The sequence below is a fragment of the Colossoma macropomum genome, unplaced genomic scaffold (assembly GCF_904425465.1).
Source record: "Colossoma macropomum unplaced genomic scaffold, Colossoma_macropomum, whole genome shotgun sequence".
Taxonomy (NCBI): domain Eukaryota; kingdom Metazoa; phylum Chordata; class Actinopteri; order Characiformes; family Serrasalmidae; genus Colossoma; species Colossoma macropomum.
Window position 1 is genome coordinate 13,834,339 of NW_023494801.1, and position 18,806 is coordinate 13,853,144.

An 18,806-nucleotide genomic window follows, 5' to 3' on the forward strand; every position below is an offset into this window, starting at 1 on the left:
CAAGTCCAAGTCAAGTCAGAGAGACATTATTAAATAAATAAATAAATAAACTTAGATGCAGCATTAATTAAAAATAATACATAATGTTAAAAATAATACAAAATTAGCTTATGTCTTAATTCAACTCAGCTTTCTGATATTAATGCTAGTGTGTAGAAAACTAAACGTGTTCTTTGATTAGACACTGAAGGAGTGCTTTTTTTCCCCTGTTAGCTAATTAGAATGCAGATTTTATTGCAGACAGCAGACATAGGGATGTTGATATTTGATGCTGATGTATTGTTAATATGGCTGTTGTGTTGTCAAATTTTCAACACATCGATGTTTGCGCACCACCTCAATATTAAAAAGAATTTAAAAAAGAATAGATCAATTAATTAAAGCTTACTGTGCAGTGTTTATCACTGAATACAGTATATTAATGGCATGCATTAGGCTAACACAAGCTTGTTTCATAACAGAACCCAGCAGTAAAGTGCAGCGTTTCTGCTTCTTTTCTTTTAAATGTAATTATTTATAATAGTTGGTAGCTGTGTCTGGTTTAAATTGTGCTTCTCTTTACATAGTTGGAGACCCTGCACTCAAATGGTCATGAAAAAAGTTACAACACTACTCAAATTGTTTTTTTGTTTTTTTTTAATGTTTCATGATGAACAGACCAAGAGAAATGAAACAAAATCATTTTATCTTACAGTCAAGTTATGAATGTTATTCTCATCCTATAAGCAGCTGGTGAAAAAACACTGTAGCTCAGTGTAACTCCAGAAGGGATTAATTGCATCAAATATATTACATGCTATTATTAGTTCATATTAGTTTGGGGAAGTGAGTTATCGCACTGTATTATTACTGCAGATTTCTTCAACCGTCTGTTCAGTCAAAATGGAACTTTTTCATTTTTCAGGAAAAAAGCAGAAAATGGCCTTGGTAACTAAAGATAATATCGAGTTTTTCAGTATTTACTGTGTGCATGCTTTGCCTTTATTACGGCTTCCCATCTTTTTGGAAGATTTGCTTTTATTTTTTAAAGAACGCTGCAGGATTATTTCTCCACACTTCTAAAGTTCAGTTTTGGAAGACTCTCCGGACTCTGGAAATGTTCTAAGAACAACTTCTTGCTTGATTTGCAAATTTTCTTTATTTTCTTTCCTTGGTAAAAGCTTCTAAAAAAGCTGCACATCCTTTTTAAGACTAATAGTGTTGAGTTGTCTTCTCACAGTGGAAGGATGGACAGAAACATGTATAGATCTGAAGTAAGAGTAGAGCTTGATTTTCTCCTCTCTCTGAAAGATGAAAGCCTTAAGTACTGTTTATCTGATAGTGACAGTTTTGGTCGTCTACCAGATCTTGCACAGATGTTAGTCCCATTTTCTCTGTAATTTTGTAATAATTTCTGGAACTCCTGTTTTTCCCCACTTATTTTTTCTTTGGCTTTCTCATTCATTAATACTACTGGATTATGTTATATCTAATATCTTTAAATGAATCTCCTGAAAAATGAGTCACTTGTACTCAATGACTGTTTCGACTGGTATTTAAATAAATGAAGGGTGCCCTGTGCTGTGTATAGAAGTCACGTTTACTGAACTGATGCCATTCTGTGCAGCCAAAAATGGTATTCCACCCAGAATCAGTGGGTTATTGCTTGTCACTACACACACATTCACACAGGCAGGCAGGTGGCCGGTGGGCGTAAACGCAGGTACAGCTCCTCAGAGCCAAAACTCAAATTAAACACCATCTTATACAAGCCCGACCTCACCCGCCTCTCTTCCCACGCACTTCTCCAGGCTGCCGCCACCCTCTCCTCCGTCTCTCTTTTCATCTCACAGCCTTTCTTTTGTTTTCCCCCAAGTTCCCTTCGTCTCTCAATTTGCATACGTTCCTCTGTTCTTCTAAATCTGCATGCCTTTCATCCCCCCACTGCCAATCCTCTTATCCAGTTAGTCCAACATCAGTCAGAGAGAAATGAGCAATGATGGTTCTGAACGCCACACCTGACACAGTTGTAGTTCACCAGCACTTTAAAAGGATTAAGAATATAAGAAGGTATCTGATTGATCCATTGGTGAAGGCCCAGGAATAAAGGCACTAGAACAAACTACATCCCAGACTGGCACTGACTGCCTCTTCTGTCTTGGCACTGAAGGATATTTCTTCAAAAGATCAGTAGTAAATTCAGAACTAATTGACCTATCTATGTTCTATGTTCTTTTTTTAGCAACTGTTGTGAGGTTAAACAAGTGAGTAACCATCGAGGAGGAGCAGGATGCAAGTGCAAGAGAGCTTCACTGCGAGGAATTCAGGGAAACCATTAGACATACTAGGCATAAGCATATTGATATAAGGGATAATACTAAACAATAGTGATTCCAAAAACAAGTGAGGCAATCTACAATGTTTCAAATCTTTTGGAGATCTTGTGTTCAAAGCAGAGCGGCATTGTGGTGCAGTGGGTAGCGCTGCTGCCTCACAGCAAGGCCTGGGTTCGATTACCTGGACGGGTAATAATTGTGTGGGTTTCCTCTGGGTGCTTCGGTTTCCTTCCAAAGACATGCAGTCAGGCATATTGGAGATACTAAATTGCCCTTAGGTGTGTGTGTGTGTGTGTGTGTGTGTGTGTGTGTGTGTGTGTCCATCCTGTGATGGGTGATGGACTGGGGACCTGTTCAGGGTGTTTCCTGCCTTCCACCCAGTGAGTACTGGGATAGGCTGCAGCACCTCCCTGTGACCCAGGAGGATAATCAGAGGTTTTGAAATAGTTTAAAATGAACATTCTCTGCGTCATACTGCATTGAGCTCTCTCCAAAAGAGTCGATTCTTCGACTCCAACGAAAGTCAGGGTTGACTCTTGGCCAATGAGTCGAACTGCGTGGAGTCCATTCTTAGATTCTGTAAACTTTTTTTTAATCACAATTAGCTTGAGAGACATTTTTATGGAGGCGTGTGCAAAGCAAGAGAGAGTTTGAGTAGCATAGGTTTACCAACATGTACAATGTGCCAACGCTGCTCAGCTTCTATAAGCGCAAACTCTGCTCTGCTCGCTTTCAACATGTCTGCCTCTACACTGCACCACTTTGCACCCTAACTCTGGACACAGCAGGGTTTCAAGACTGCAACCAGAAACTATTTTGCTGTTATTTGTCGCACTTGATTCTTCTAGCGTAAAAAGCCTGTTTGCAACCTGCTATCACGATTGCTCCAATAAAGCACTGCAGTCTGAACTGACCGAACCCAGTGACACAGGCTTCTATCACCCTTTTCCATCCCTCAGAGGAACAAGCCAATCAAAGACCCTGGAGAGAGCAGACTTTGGTTCAATAACAGCTGTTATTCTCCAGGCGTGCTGAACATGAGCAGAAAGCAGTGAAAGCCAGAGCACAACAGCCCATATTATATATAATATATATAATTTTATAATGTCAATCTAATAGTTTTAGTTAAACTGTGCTACTGACTTTACTGACTAATATGACTGTCAGTTGTCAACTGTGAATTTCTACAAATTATATCTGGATTAATTTTTCTTGTTTTTTTTTTTTTCCTTTTAAATTTAACTTTACCACATAAGCCTGTACAGCTGAAATGTACAGGACATCATTGTCTGCTGATTATTGGTCAACAGATATATTAGTTAGGCTGGAGTCAGTGTGGCTCTTGGGGAAAGCACGATGTGGGTTTGCATACTAAAAGCCAGATGCATTAAGCCATTTGTGCCAGATTCCAGGTGTGAAAAGGGTGTGTTATGCATGAAACCAGCCTCTGAGCCTTAATGTACAGTTTATGCACGGAGCACATGGGAAAACACAAAATGCATTTCTCTTCCTCATACATAAGCATTAGAAGCAGGATTGTCGTAATGTGAGAAAAATCGCATAACATCTGCTAAGGAATAAGCCAGGATACACATACAACCAAAAGTTGAGGGAGGCATCTGCAAACCACATGATCAGTCACTGAAAACAGAAAAGAAATAACTAAAACTAAAGAAAGAAAAGAAAAGAAACACCACGATACAGAGGTATTATGTGTGAAACAGGCTCCTAGGGCATTGCCCTTTTGTGTTACAGTTTTCCAAAATGTTTATGAGTAGAATTACAATTTTGGTCAAAGTTATTTTAACATAATATAGCATAATATATCTTTGTTACTAAACTAAGTTTTCTGGCTAGATGGTGGGCAATTTTCATCTTTCGCTACATTTTTTTAACCTGTTGTCTCACAAGCAAGCAGGCAGTCCTATGTGCAGTTGTATGATTAGCTACAGTCTTAGTGAATAATGCAATAAGCTTTGAGAGGTCATGTGTTAGTAAATGAAGCAATTGTCCGAGAGAGACCAAGTGTTACAGTGATTTTACCATTAAGTGGTTTGGTAAAGGTTGGCTATGGTTGCCAAGCAACATTCGTTCAGCGTTGATTCTATGAACGTCAAAATGTTTTTAATATCGTATCATATTAATGTTTTACACAACTTGAACAAATCAGATTTCAGAACCGTAACTATCTATTTTATAATTTCAGGCACATTTTGTGACCACATGAAGTCACATTTGGCATTTTGCCTCTCATATCACATACATACATCTGTCCCTCAGAACGCAGTAGCCAGCAGCCTGGCTGTGTCTCAGAATCTGCTGGGGTCTGTGGCCATTTCCTCACTCACCCCAGTTAAACTGCACAGGGAGTCCATGATCACAGCTGAGCTGAAGGAGTGTTCCCGTACCGAGCGTGGGCTGCAAACTCCCGCTGGACCCACCAACCCCCTACTGGGCTTGGCGAGCTTTAGAGACAGAGCTCTTTCAATGGCCAAAGCAGTGGCAGTTCTGGAGGGAGGCTGAGGGATAAAAGGCTGTGCTTTCAAGCTCAGCTGTCCATCACATCACACTAGTTCACTTTGTCAGCTCTTTGTTTTAGTCTTTGATGTTTTTTTTTCTGAATAGCTGCTTAAACAGTTGCTGTCTCTCTGGCAGCTCACCACCGACTCGGTCACACTGTGATTCCAGCTGCTGAAGGTAACATCAGAAACGCTGTCTGCTGGGTTCCTGCTTTTTACTGTCAAGAGAAAGATTTACTCAAAATTTGAAAACAACAGCTAGGCTAGGATATAAAGTTATCAGTCTCTTTCATAGCATGTACAACAACACCTTTCAAACTGATAAACATGTTTTTCACAGGTGCATAGGACCAAACAAAAAGATTAAAACTCAAAGATAATCCACAAACATTATCAGGAAAAAAAATCTGCCAACACTTTATTCGAAGGCTACATACTTAGGCTACATAATACACGCATAAGCGCTGAATGACATATTTATAAAGCAATACTTGTAGATTTATGAATAATTAATGCAAAATCACCAACTAACATATGGTGTTTTATGAAGATAATGGCATTGCATTGAAATAAGGGGCCTTAATCTAAAGTCAGAGATATATACCAGTGTTACAAAGCACCATTCTCTGGTAATGGAACACCCCTGTTCAAATCACGTTGTTTCTAAGTGAAAATAATCTAAAATATTCTCTACATGAAACACACTTAAAAATGTCCTTTTAGCAAATTTTTGTGTACAGTTTCTATTGTACATTTCTAAAAAAAATAAAGTATAAAATGTGCCATAACTTTTGCACAGGCTAATACTATTATTCCTGCAGTATCAGCAATTGTGCATTAAAAAGCAACAGCACTGCTGTGTTGGATCCACTCATACCAGCACAACACAGACTAACACACTGCCACTACGCCAGTGTCACTGCAGGGCTGAGAAGGATCCACCACCTAAATAATACCTGCTATGTGATGGTCCTGTGGGGGTCCTGATCACGGAAGAATAAGGTAATAGGGGGCTAATAAAGTATGCAGAGAAACAGATGGACTACAGTCTGTAATTGTAGAACTATAAAGTGCTCCTATATGGTATTTGGAGCTGATAAAATGGACAGTGAGGGTAGTTAATGTGTAGGAGGTGTGTCAGAAAATATGCATGAAAATGATCATGTACGTTCAACGGAAACAAAATCCTCGGCAGAACTGATTTATGGTATAAAAGCCCCATTGCTTCATAACATTGTTATAAATGGAACAAATGTCACTTTAGTGTAAGTCCTGTTACATCAAGACAATGTCAGTTAGTTTATAAAACATCTTATGTCGTTTTGCAAATAATGGTCAAGCTGTTCATTAATACTAAAGTACTGCTTTATGATTACACGTTCAATGCATATGCATGAGTTATGAAGTCCTAATGCAGGCAGTCTTCCAATAAAATGCTACAGAGAATTCACACACTGCATGAAGTTTGCAGATTGATGCGCTAAAGAAAATGTTTTGTTTACTAAAATTTGTTTTTCCCCTAATCTCCTTATTGACTTTTTCCACATGGAATTACAACCCACAGTTTCACAATTCCACTTACAGGTTTTGTGTGAGTTTATGTACCAAAAGAAATTACAATTCATTTTGATATGACTACTTTCCAAACTATGTTCAGTAAAATCCCTGGGAATTAAACAAGCTGTTTTTTTTTTTGTGTCTTCAAGGCTGGTCTATGTAAATGACCTCTGTTCTGGTTGGCTGCTCTGCATTGTGCCTCATTCAAAAAGCAATCCAGGCTGCAACAGACTGGAGTCTGAAGAGTCCATATTACTTCAACATGAATGAGTTACACTGTCTTCCCTGACTGTGACATCACAGCAGTGACACAGTTAAAATGGACTGTTTTTTGCAGCTTAGTTTCCATATATGGACGGTGGGAGTGAAAGATACATTGTGAAGCTTTACCAATGTTACTAGATCAAACTCTTTACCTCTTGAATCCTGTGCTTATTGTTTTTTTATTTTGAAATATAACAAGAAATACTGAATACAGCTGCAGGCGACAATCTATGGGGTCCAAGCACAGGTCAGCTCAATGAGGTCTAATATATCAGACTGGGGTCTTTCTGCAGACAGGGGAATAATGATATGATGTCAGACTTTATCAAAGGTCCTTCATACATTATGACTGTTGATGGAGTTTTGTACAGATTGACCTTTTGACATTAGTATACTAAGACTTTAAACGAAGTCAACAAGCCAAAAAAGTCAACTTTGATAAATATTTACCTACAGATGTCAGATCAAATTTAATATGATTGGATCAAAATCCTAACACTAGTCTGAAATGGGTTGTTCATTTTATGAAAACATTTGTAATTGTAAATTATTAAGAAATTGCAATATTTAAATCCAGTTTCATGTCCTCAAGTCAAATGATGTACAAGATATGCTATTTGTTTATTGAGTAGTGTGTCACAATGGCCAAATCCTTTGAAACTTATAGGGGAATCAAGACTATATAGACACAAAAGCCTGTCAAATGCCTGCTGAAAGGTGCTTATGGTGGCCACAGTTTTCCAATCATCATATCATCTTTTAAAACTTATTTCTAAACAAGTATAAAGGTGCAGCATGCAAAATCTCAGCTTGATTAGTTGTACAGATGCTGAAAAACAGCTACTCAGAATCTTTAGACACATAAACCTATCAAGCCCATTAGCATCAGATAATACATTCATGGGTTACAGCTGTTTTAGTCAACAATGCTCTAATCCAGCAGGACTGGCTGGCACATGGTGGCCATGTTTTTTACAAATGTCAATTTTGTTTTGAGAATCAGGCTCCTGCAGATAATTTGATACCAGTTTCATGAGGACTGGATGAAAAACCTGGGAAGTTCACCAAAAGTACATTTTGCAAAAAAATGCAAAATATCTTAAAATTTTTCCTCTGCCACTTTGAGTTTTTGAAGAATTGTGTTAGTATGAGCCAAGCACCCAGATTTGTCAGTATGTGTCATGGTGTGCAAGGTATGGGCCAAAACATAAAACACTACGCTGTAGCGCCACCTTCAGACCAATTGGGCTCATCTTATGCGCCTGAGTAGCAAGAGGAAGCACTACATGTTGGCCAAGTTTCATGTCTGTAGGCCTTACCTTTGGTGCTTGGACCCCTAAATACTAATAAAATAGGAAGGATGTTCAAATAAAACATTTACGTTTTGCAGTTATGAGACTGAGAAACTAAAGTGTGAGCACACATACACTATAGACTATACAGCAGATCATGGAAAACTCAATGTTCTTTTTTGTGTATATTATAAGCAAGGGTACTTTTAAAAACATAGTATAAGCATTTGTATACTAACCTTTGTGAAGACATTTAAATGGGCCAGGATTCTTTTCTAACTATATGCAACAGAAAAGATAATAAATAATAGCTTCTGCTCCCTTAAATATGTCTGTTTTATACTCAGTTGGGCTTTGCTCAGGAAAGTCACATACTGAAGGTGATTGTGCATCAGCGAAATGCTGCACATAACAGAGAGAAATGTGTCCTCCACACTGTCTCTGTATCATCCTGAAGTTGGCACAGGGGTAAAAGTGAGGCCACTCTCCCGGTGTAGCTCTCTTTAATGACCGCTCTGCCCTCTCCATGAAAGCAATTGTGTTTAAAAGCTAGGCTAGAGAGCTGCAATAGATTCCACTGCCATTCTTTTCAAATGGCCTCATCTTTCAGGCTGTGGAGAAAACATGCTTGCGAAGGCCATCAGAATGTTAAGAATTCTCTTCTTGAACTACATGCATGGGTTCGTGTGTAAAGCCACTTGAGGACCAGATGAATAAGGACAATTTAAGTGGGTTCATAAGCCTGTGAAGCTATGTACAATCTTCAGTTCAATTTTGCACTGAATTGATAGTTGACCACTGGCCTTACAACTGACCAAGAAGTGAGTTACATACATCGTCGGTTTGTAGAGTTGTTCCTAACTATAGAAGTTAGTTAGTTTGAACCTTAAAAGGGAATTCCACCAACTCTTAAATTCTGAGGAATTTTCTTAATAAGATATTCAAAGTTATGTAGAGTGGTTTGATACAAGATGCTCAGTTCATGAGAAACTTACAGACTCAGAATTGTTCACAGTGGTGGTGATAGGAACCAGACGTCTGAAGAGTTTAATGCCTCTAAAAGCCACCTCACAAAAAGCTATTACATGAAACGATAATATTAAGTAATAGTAAATTACTTGGATTGGATCAGTATCGGCCAATACTCAATAGTAAACTACTTGGATTGGATCGAGGGGTATTGGGAGATCTATTCTTTTAAGACAGTTCCTTTTGCCAAGTTCTACTGTTTTAACAATTAACAAAGTACTTATATAAACCAACAAAAATGCAATTATTTGTTTGACAGAATCTCAAACAGGAATCAGCAACAACTCTAAAATTAAACAAATAAGGCCTATAAGGATTAGTTTTCATGGGGAGGTGGGTAATATCAGTTTATCTCAGGACGTCTCTGATGTTTATGGGCGATTCGCACAGAATAAGAAAACTTGGTCTAAATGAAAGAGACGGGAGTGGCTACTCAATGTATGCCCCCCTTCACTCCAGAAAAGAGTAAATAAGATGTTAAAACATTTTTAGCCATTATTTGATTTACCCTAACTATTTACCTTCCTGTATTAAGTGACTGAATTGCGTTATCAGCCTTGCCATTAGCCATTCACAACAAACAGCTGTACATGTGAGACAGGACAGTAACGTTACATATAGAAAACATTACACAGATAAAAGGCACCGAAAACTTTACTGACACAGGAGTGCGCAGTCAATAAAAAACGACTGACATTCGCATTCGGACAGGACTAAAATAACTGAGAAATGCCGGTAATAATTACATTATCCCACTTCCTCATGTAAAACTAATCCTGTCCAAATAGGGCTTTAGTTGATTGTCAGTGTAGAGGGGAGAGTCCTTCTGGCTTGTATAAATGAGCTGTTGTGATACTCACTTGTTGAGATAGACACGTTTCTCCGTGAACTGGCCAGGCCCATGGTTGGGGTCCTCAAATGGCTCGTTCTGCACCACTTCCACTCCCTCGCCTCTCTCACTCTGCTCATGGCTGTGCTTGCTGATCATATACAGCTGACCAATCCTGTACTGGAAACACAGACAACCACACGGTTAGAACCACTACCATCAGAACCATCATAAGCAATGCTGTCCTTCAACATGTGGGCATATTCTCTACTCTGGGGAGTACTTTAGAATCTCACTGCATCCTACACAAACAGCCATGCGATAACAATCATATTGCAGTCCACTAACACAACGAGGTCACAGATCCTCATGTTCACGATGCATCCAAAAAATGAAATCATTGCTATTATCTTATGGGCTTAATATAACATTTTTAGCAATCGGATGTTATATGTTCCCCAAGGGAATGCCAAACCCAGCAGAGCAGTCAAAGCAATCTCCAGTTTCACCTTGCAAAGTCCTTCCTCTCCTAGATCTGCTCAGATGCAGCAAGGTTAAATGGGGTTAACCTGGATAGCTGAACAGCATCACACAAACCATTTTCAGCCCTCAACACAAAGTCATGAAAGGTGAGCTTTAGAATTACATTCCCATGTAGGAATATCACCAAGAAAATAGACCAGTGCCACTTGAATGCCTTCATGCGTGGATGTCATGACTGGGCCTTCTCCACACAGGACACTGTTGGTAGATTTTCATTGGGAAGCTAAAGATGATTTCCTCTCCTCCATGAATAAGCAATGAGCCATCTAATCAGTGTGTACATGAGAGGAGGTGTGGAATGCTTATAGTTTTTTTGCCGAAATGACTGAACCTCTTGACAGTATAATTTGACACATTTGAAAAAGTTCACAGCCTCCTTTCCACACTGGTGATGGTGTTGGGAAGAGACTTAGTGGAGGATCAGTTTGTACACATTTTTGAGGAGTCAGATTTTTGGAATGTTTTCAGCGGGAGAAAGTGAGCCTGTCACAAGAAATACATCATCACATTTAACTGTGATTCACAATTATTTTCTTGTTAGCTTTCACAATCCTATGTTTACGTCACAATAATTTAATTGGGTGAGTTTTTATTAGTTAGTTTGACAAAAAAAGCATGGAAATAGAAGGAAGCAGAAAATGCTAATTTCTGACTGGTTCTATAACCTTAATCCTTTAAAAGGGCAGTGGTGAGTATTGTATAAGTACTACCACACAGTAACAGACATCCACACTTGAGTTCTACCACACTTATACAGCAACACAGACATCCACACCTGAGTTCTACCACACTAACACAGTAACACAGACATCCACACCTGAGTTCTACCACACTTATACAGTAACACAGACATCCACACCTGAGTTCTACCACACTTATACAGTAACACAGACACCCACACCTGAGTTCTACCACACTTATACAGTAACACAGACATCCACACCTGAGTTCTACCACACTTATACAGTAACACAGACATCCACACCTGAGTTCTACCACACTTATACAGTAACACAGACATCCACACCTGAGTTCTACCACACTTACACAGTAACACAGACATCCACACCTGAGGTTAACCACACTTATACAGCAACACAGACATAGTAAAGTAGGCATCCATTTTCTCTGCACACATCCTAGTTCTGGAGATACGCAGATCAAGCAGGGGGGGTAGATTAATACCAATGGTAATTTCTGCAGACCTGATGATGCAGTGCAGTTTGTGGATGTTGTGTCTGGTGGCAGAGCTGGTGGCGTTAATGACCTATAATGGCCATGTAGAACTGAACCAGCAGCCCTTGATTGTGAAAGATAACAACTGTGGGAAAATAATTGCAGAACAGCTTAAATAATTGCAATCCCCTCAAATAATTGTGATCAGGCAATTATGTTATAATTGTGACAGGCATAGTCACAATGTTACTGGAGACACACAGCTAGAAGCAAGCTTTAGAAAAACACAATGATCCCACCCTTACTCAGTACACTATAAAAAAAAAATAAAAAAAATAAAATAAAAAATAATAATGATAATAAATTTATAAGCTTTTTATAAGTTTTGTCCATTATTTTATCATGACATTGTTCTAAATTCTTTGTTTTTGACAATAAAAACACATTTCAAACAAATCAGATTCCTGCTGTGGCTCCTACTGAGCTTTATGTTCTCTAATAATGCTGGGTAACAGTATCTGAGCATCATGCTGTTTTCACCTTCACCTTTTCCATTTGCTGCTTTCTCAGTTACAGCTCTTTGTTTGATTAATGAGCTATTGCCCCCATTGTTCCCTCATAGTAAGCAAACGAAAACGGGGAAAAAGGCACGCGAGAAAGCAGCACAGAGGTTAAAGTGGTGGTGAATAATTCATGGCGCCTCTTCACTTTGTGTGTGCTGGATAGATGTGGAGGGAAATGAGGGGTGCAGGTACGGGGGGACTACAAGAGAGCCAAATTAAAAGGAAGAAAGCATGAAGGCTGTTTTCAAAAGCAGTCGCATTAATGGGGATAAAACAAAACAAAACAAAAAAAAAATAAAAACAACAACAACAAAGCTAGGAACAAGAAAAGCCAGCTTTGCTTAAAATAGTGTCAGGTGACAGGTCTAGAACAGGCACCCTGAGTCAAAAATGTTTTAACTTGAACAGGTCAACTCCATATTAATGCCCATGGTTTTGGAATGGGATGTCCAACGAGTTAAAAAAAAAAAAAAAAGTTAAAACTAAAACAATAAGTTTCCTTTCTGGAAATGTGCTTCATGTCTGGTTAACATTTACAATACTGTGTAAGATTCCCTTTGGTGTTATTTTAAGACAAGGAAAAAACAAAAAACAAGCTATTATCAAGTTTGTAAAACATCCTGGTAACACTTAACTGTATGGCAGTGTTCATAATGCTAGATGACATCTACATAAGCCTTTCATGACAAATAAACCTACATAAACAATAAAAAGGCAACACATCTCAGATGTTGTAGAGGTTGTTTGTCAATTTTGCTCTCATTTCACCTCAGCAAATGTTATGACAACTGATATTTGTTGGAATAAGCCTATATGAAGGTCTATACAGGTTTATAAAACGCTTAGGTAGGTGTGGTGTAATCTTATGTATGCTGCCCTTCAGTGAAGTGTTACCAGAATTCTTTTAACACAGAGCAGCAGCACTCCATGCTGCTCCTACACTCTCAGAAAAAAGGTGTGAAACTTTCACTGGGGCAGGACCCCTCTTATCACTGGGGTGGTACCCTCAAGGGTACATCTCAGTACCTTTAGTCAGGGAATGTAATTGTATCATAATCTGTTGAAATTATATTTATTATAGTTGTATTGACTCCACACACCCCGTCTCGTCTCCAGGCTTTTTATTTTATTGTTCTGCTTTAAATCATTAGGTTATGAAAAGTACAAATACATACTTTTTACCTAAAAAAAAAAACCAAAAAAAAAAACATAACTAAGGTACACAATTGAACCTTAAAACCACTGTTGTACCTTTAAGGGTACATTTACATTGTTTGTATTTAGATGAACGAAAAATGTACCTGCATAGAAACTTTACTTCTAACAGTGTAGATGATGCTGGGATCCCAGATGATAGTAGGATTTATTTGGGAAAAAAAAAATCATAACACTGAATTTCATCAATACCACCCAGCACTAGCTTAAAAGTTCGTCTGTGAAAAGCTTTTTGATGCAGTAGTACCTTGAATAGTTTTTTCTTTGCTTTTGTTTTTCTGAGGCAGGTTCTGATGCCAGCAGATTGTCTAAGCTCAGTGTTGCTCTGCTGTCCTCGGAGGGCCTGTGTTTTAAGGCAACAGAGTTACGTAACAGCAGTAAGAGTGAGTGCTCCTGTTTGGCTTTACTCTGAGTGCTCTCCAGAGCCGCTTTGAGTAAACTGGCTTTGTTGATTCTGAGAACCTCTCTCGCTTACTCTCTCTGTCTCGCTCTCTCTCTAATCACAAATAAAGAGAAGTCGGTCAGTCTACACAAACTGAAAAATCCTGTTTAACGGTGAGCACATTTAGTGCATAATGTCACTGCTGGAAAAACCATTCTCCAAAAGAAGTAAAATCATAGTAGATAGAAAAAACCTTCATAACTTCAGGTTTTTTTTTCCAATCTAGTGTGTAAACCCTGTTTCAATGTGCCATTCACTGCCTAGTCCATAGTCCATATTTGCAAACTAAGCTGTAGAAATTTTGAAATAACCTTGTGATATCACAAAAAAAGCAATGCATTTACATATATCTGCCTATTTAGTCTACAGCAGTTTAGCTCCACCCATTCAAAATGAAGTTATAGGGAGCCTTTCAGCCCAGACTGAATGAAGTGGACATCAGGGAGAAAAAATACAACAAAGACTTAGCATATGGCTCTTTTAATGTTCATTTAAGCTGCACATGTAAATGTTCTATTAAAACTGAAAGAAGTAGCATTACTGAGTTAAGAGAAGGAAAAAAACATGCTACAATATGGTGTCTGTACACTGCTGTGAGTCACCCAGTAAAGCCTGAAGTAGTAATAAAAAAATGAGAGACGTCAGGTTGGATTTCGTGGGAGTTTTTCAACCATGTCACATGCCTTTATCTACAAGCACAGGGTTTAAAAATAAGGTCTGTCTTAATTGGCTAGGTACGTGAGTAGTGGGGGCATGGCTCAGTGCTTACTTGAACAGCACTGTAAGTTCTGTAGTGAACAGAACAAGATTCAGCTCAACATGGAGACAACAGAACGACAAACCCAGTCCATCTCTGCTGCGCCACCTACTGAAAAAGCTAAGAATCATAAAGCCAGAACTGAAGACTGTTGTCAAGCAAAACGGGAGGGCAAAAGAATAAACGATGGCCTGGCTTTCTAGAGGTGGAGACAGCTCCGTGACCTGAAGAGCTTCAGGACTAATCCAGATCTGCTTTTTCTTTCTGAAAAGCTAAGGCAATTTAGTGGTTAGCTAACAAAAATAGTAATCAAGATTACTGAAAATTCTTTTAACCTGCTCACAAATCATCAGACTCATCCCAGTTAGGGTCGTTTGGTCCTCCACAGAGCTCTTTGTGCCACCATATGGCAGATTTGTTGAACTGTCCCAGAGGGGATAGCTTTGGGTCAAGTAAGACTGGATCTGGATCCCTGGTAGGGTCTACTCATTCTTCACAGAGTTCCATTCACCACTATAGGGTAGACACAGTTATCATCTACATGAAGGGACAGTTCTGAGTTGAGTCAGATCCGATCTGTTAGGGTCTTTCGGTTCTCCAGAGAGCTCCATGAACCTCCATAAGGCAGTTCCTGTGAGATGTCCCCAAGGAGATAGCTCTGGGATAGGTAAGACTGGATCAGGACCCCTGGTAGGGTCCATCGGTTCTCCACATAGTTCCATGCACCACCATAGGGCAGATATAGTTACCGCTCCACGGAGGGATAACTTTGGGTCAGGCTAGACCTGATCAACCCACCTGTAAGGGTCTTTCAGTTGTCTGAAGAGTTCCATGCACCATCATAGGGCAGATACTGTTATCACTCTCTAGGCGAATAGCTTGGGGAAGGGATCCAATGCACAACCGACGTTATAAAATGTTCTTCCTCACACTGCATGCAGTTACACATTTCAACCAGAGAGGTCTCCAAATCCCCCAAACTTGCATAGTGTAGCTTAAAATGAACAATTTTGTTCCAAAGAATTCTGGACTGTTTTTACTAGTACAATCACCATTAAACATTCACACAATGTAAAGGGCAGCTGGCATTTTCAAATGGAGTAAAAAAATTCTTAACAATTACAAGGTTATGAGACAATATTATCCAGCTACTTGATGTCACTTCTGGTGTAAATCTGTTGAAACAACTCCATCTGAGAGTGCCACTCCACCTTTCAGTCCTTTAGGGAAAGAGAGCGGTAGCTCTATGATCACAAACTTAACTGCCCAAAGCTGCAGGTTGTGGCAAATGTTTAATACAGACTACAAAGCAAATCTGTTACGGATTTGCTTCCTGCTGTTTTTCCTCTTGAAATATCTACCATCTACCTCACCTTAAAAACCTATCTGTCTAGCCAAGCATTCAGAAGAATCAATACAGGAACACCCTGTAGAATAACAAAGGCCTCAAAAACGCCATGCAGTTGTGGCTTCACTTGCCTCTTCACTGAATGACCCTTGCCTGAGTTGTTTCTTTTCTCACTTTTTAGAAGCGGTCAGTGCCCTCAGATGAAACATTAGCCAAAAGAGTTAATGGTGCAATCATAACGGTCAATGCTGTTAGGCTGAAGGCAAAGACAGCACGAGAGCAGTGATGCTGCAGTGGGTTTCGCAGTTGTGCTCGCCCACAATCTAACATCTTACAATCAGCAGTTACAGCAATCAGAGAAAGAGAGAGCGAGAGAATCTTTTAGAGAGAATTTTTTTTCTTGTAATATCACTTCTTCTCTGGGTATTTCCAGATTGGGTTGCTCTTCAAAACAGTCTTCTGTGTAATAAAGGCTCCATCTGTGATGACAGAGCCTAAGGTTATGTTTGCAAGATGACAGATTAAAGTTCCATTTCATCTTCTGGCATGAAAAAGCCTGCAGCTCCGCTCAACTCAGCCTTCAGCTTCTAGGCATCCTCTGGCTCCCACTGAAAATCCTCCATAGTAATTGTTTGGAACAGGGGTTTCAGAGCCTAACAATGTACTCATATCCACTGTACTAAAACATTTACTTTGTACTTCCACTAATCTAGTCATTAGTTTGGTCACCTTACGAGGCCACCAACCTAACAGGTAGTAATGCACCACAATGAAAATCTGTGGCCAAAACTGAAACCGAAATTCATGAGACACTTTGCTGAAAACTGAAGGAAAAATGAAAGAAAAGCTTTTTTTTTTTAAATTAATTTTTGGAATAAACGGTAACACTTTTCACAAACTACTTGCACATATTCATAGTATATTCATGAACAGTACAGTCCAACACTTCTTTGCAATTCCAAAACCTTTTTGAATTCATTAAATACATTTTGTTAATGTAATTAGAAAATGCAGAGTGATTGTGCAGTCTTAAGCAATCACTTGCTATGGTATCAACAGTTGCTATGGTATCCCAGGGGCTTGCTAGGGTGTTATAAACGGACTCATCAAGATCAGATGGCCGCACAAACTTTTACCCACCATTTATTCATACGGGATAAAAACTGTCATTTAATGATAATTGTATGAAAACTATGTGTCCGATCAAAAACTGTACACAAGCATACAATTCCTAATCAGACTGAACATTCTGAGGTTGGAATGAGGTCAATATCTCAAAAACTCTGGGCTAGTTAGCAACAAAAATGTGGAGGAGGAAGAATTGTTTCAATCCCTATAGACCGCTTAATACCATTTAAGAAAAACACCTACAATTTCACATTTCTACGTATAATGCAAAACTTATGCAGCTCACTGGCTTGCAGTTTAAACCTGAACCAAGCTCACAATGTCAGCTCTATAGTGTTATATTTCTAGCTGGATACTGAGCAATCAGCCACCCACCTTCATTAAGACTTCACTGAACCACTACGACCACCATGCACTGTTACTGTAGAACAACGGCAAACAGAAGAGCTTCACTTGGAACAAGAGCAATAATGCAAATTTACTGTAATGTTTAGTAAACATAATGTTCATGCTTCATGTATGAGTAGGTATTGTAGTGTTCATGCATTTTATGTAAATGAACAAATGAATGCTAACCGACAAACACTCTGAACAATAATAAATGTCATTTAAATCTCTTCCACTGGACTTAGTATCACAGGCTGTTTATTTTGTGAACAGATTTTAATTTACTCCTGAATATTTCATTATATTTTCATTCAAATGAATGTATTAATACTTCACATATGTAGTTCATGTAAAGCGTTACCAAATAAAAGGTACTAAACATAAATACAAGATAATAAAGAAAATACTTTATTATTATTAAAATCTGCTTTCAAAACTGAGCTAACAAGAAGAAGAACAGAGTTTACGTATTATGAACTTACTAAAATTATTACAGTTTGAATAGACAGACATTTATGGTTTGACATAGCACCAAAAAGTGTTCTTCTATTGTTACAAGCTTTACATTGTAACAGCAATGTTTCTATATAGCATCAAAAAAAACGACCCCTTTTTTGGTGCTATATAGAAACATTTTCAAGAAGGTCCTACATAGAACGATATACAACATATAACCATTTAAGCATGAAATGGTTCTATGTAGAACAATTGGTATGGTACGATATAGAACCATTGCCTTTATTAAAGAATCCGTAAAGAACCATCTTCTTCTAAAAGTGCAGCAAATGTAACTATGGCCACTATGGAACTTTCTTTCCCCCAAGAGTTTGGTCGAGAGAAGTTATTAAGTGAGTAAATTTTATTTATGTAGCACTGTTAAAACCAAAGTGCTTTACAATAAAACACAAAAAGGATTTCCTCCTTCCCATCACCACCACCGTACATTAACACAACAGCGTACAGTCCTCAATCCCTGGTTCAACGGTTTAACAGCTGCTGAACGCTTACTGATATAGATGTGTTTTCAGCTACAGTCACAGATGGGGCATGCCTAATGTCACTTAGGAGGCCATTCCAAAGTCTTGGAGACACAGGAGGAGATGTGTAAGAAAAGAGCATTTCCATAATTGAAATGTTGTTAAACCAAACATTTTGCTGCTATTTATGCTAGAATAAGTGCCATTATGGCAAGTCAGTTTGCAGCCAACATAGGACCCCGAATACCATGGGGTATTTTGCACACTGGCTATAAAGTATACCTATACACTGTGTTACCTTTCTGAACATCTTGAAATGGAAATAAAACAGTAAAAGAAAGAAACACTGAACCAGGAAGCTTAAAGAACAACACTTGAGAAACACATTTCCTCATCAATGTATTATAGAGGAGAGCTCCACTATAGAAGACAAAAAAAGGACTAAGCATCAGCCACTTCAGAGAC

The 18,806-nt window shown here is 38.6% G+C and overlaps 1 protein-coding gene across 1 annotated transcript in view; it reads right to left on the bottom strand.

Annotated features, from left to right (window-relative positions):
* Nucleotides 1–18,806, bottom strand: part of pitpnc1a (phosphatidylinositol transfer protein cytoplasmic 1a) — a 120,091-nt gene that overhangs the window by 40,879 nt on the left and 60,406 nt on the right. The window contains exon 2 of the mRNA XM_036590368.1: nt 9,837–9,985. Coding sequence (XP_036446261.1) covers nt 9,837–9,985 — 149 coding nt within the window. The remainder of the gene's footprint in view (nt 1–9,836; nt 9,986–18,806) is intronic.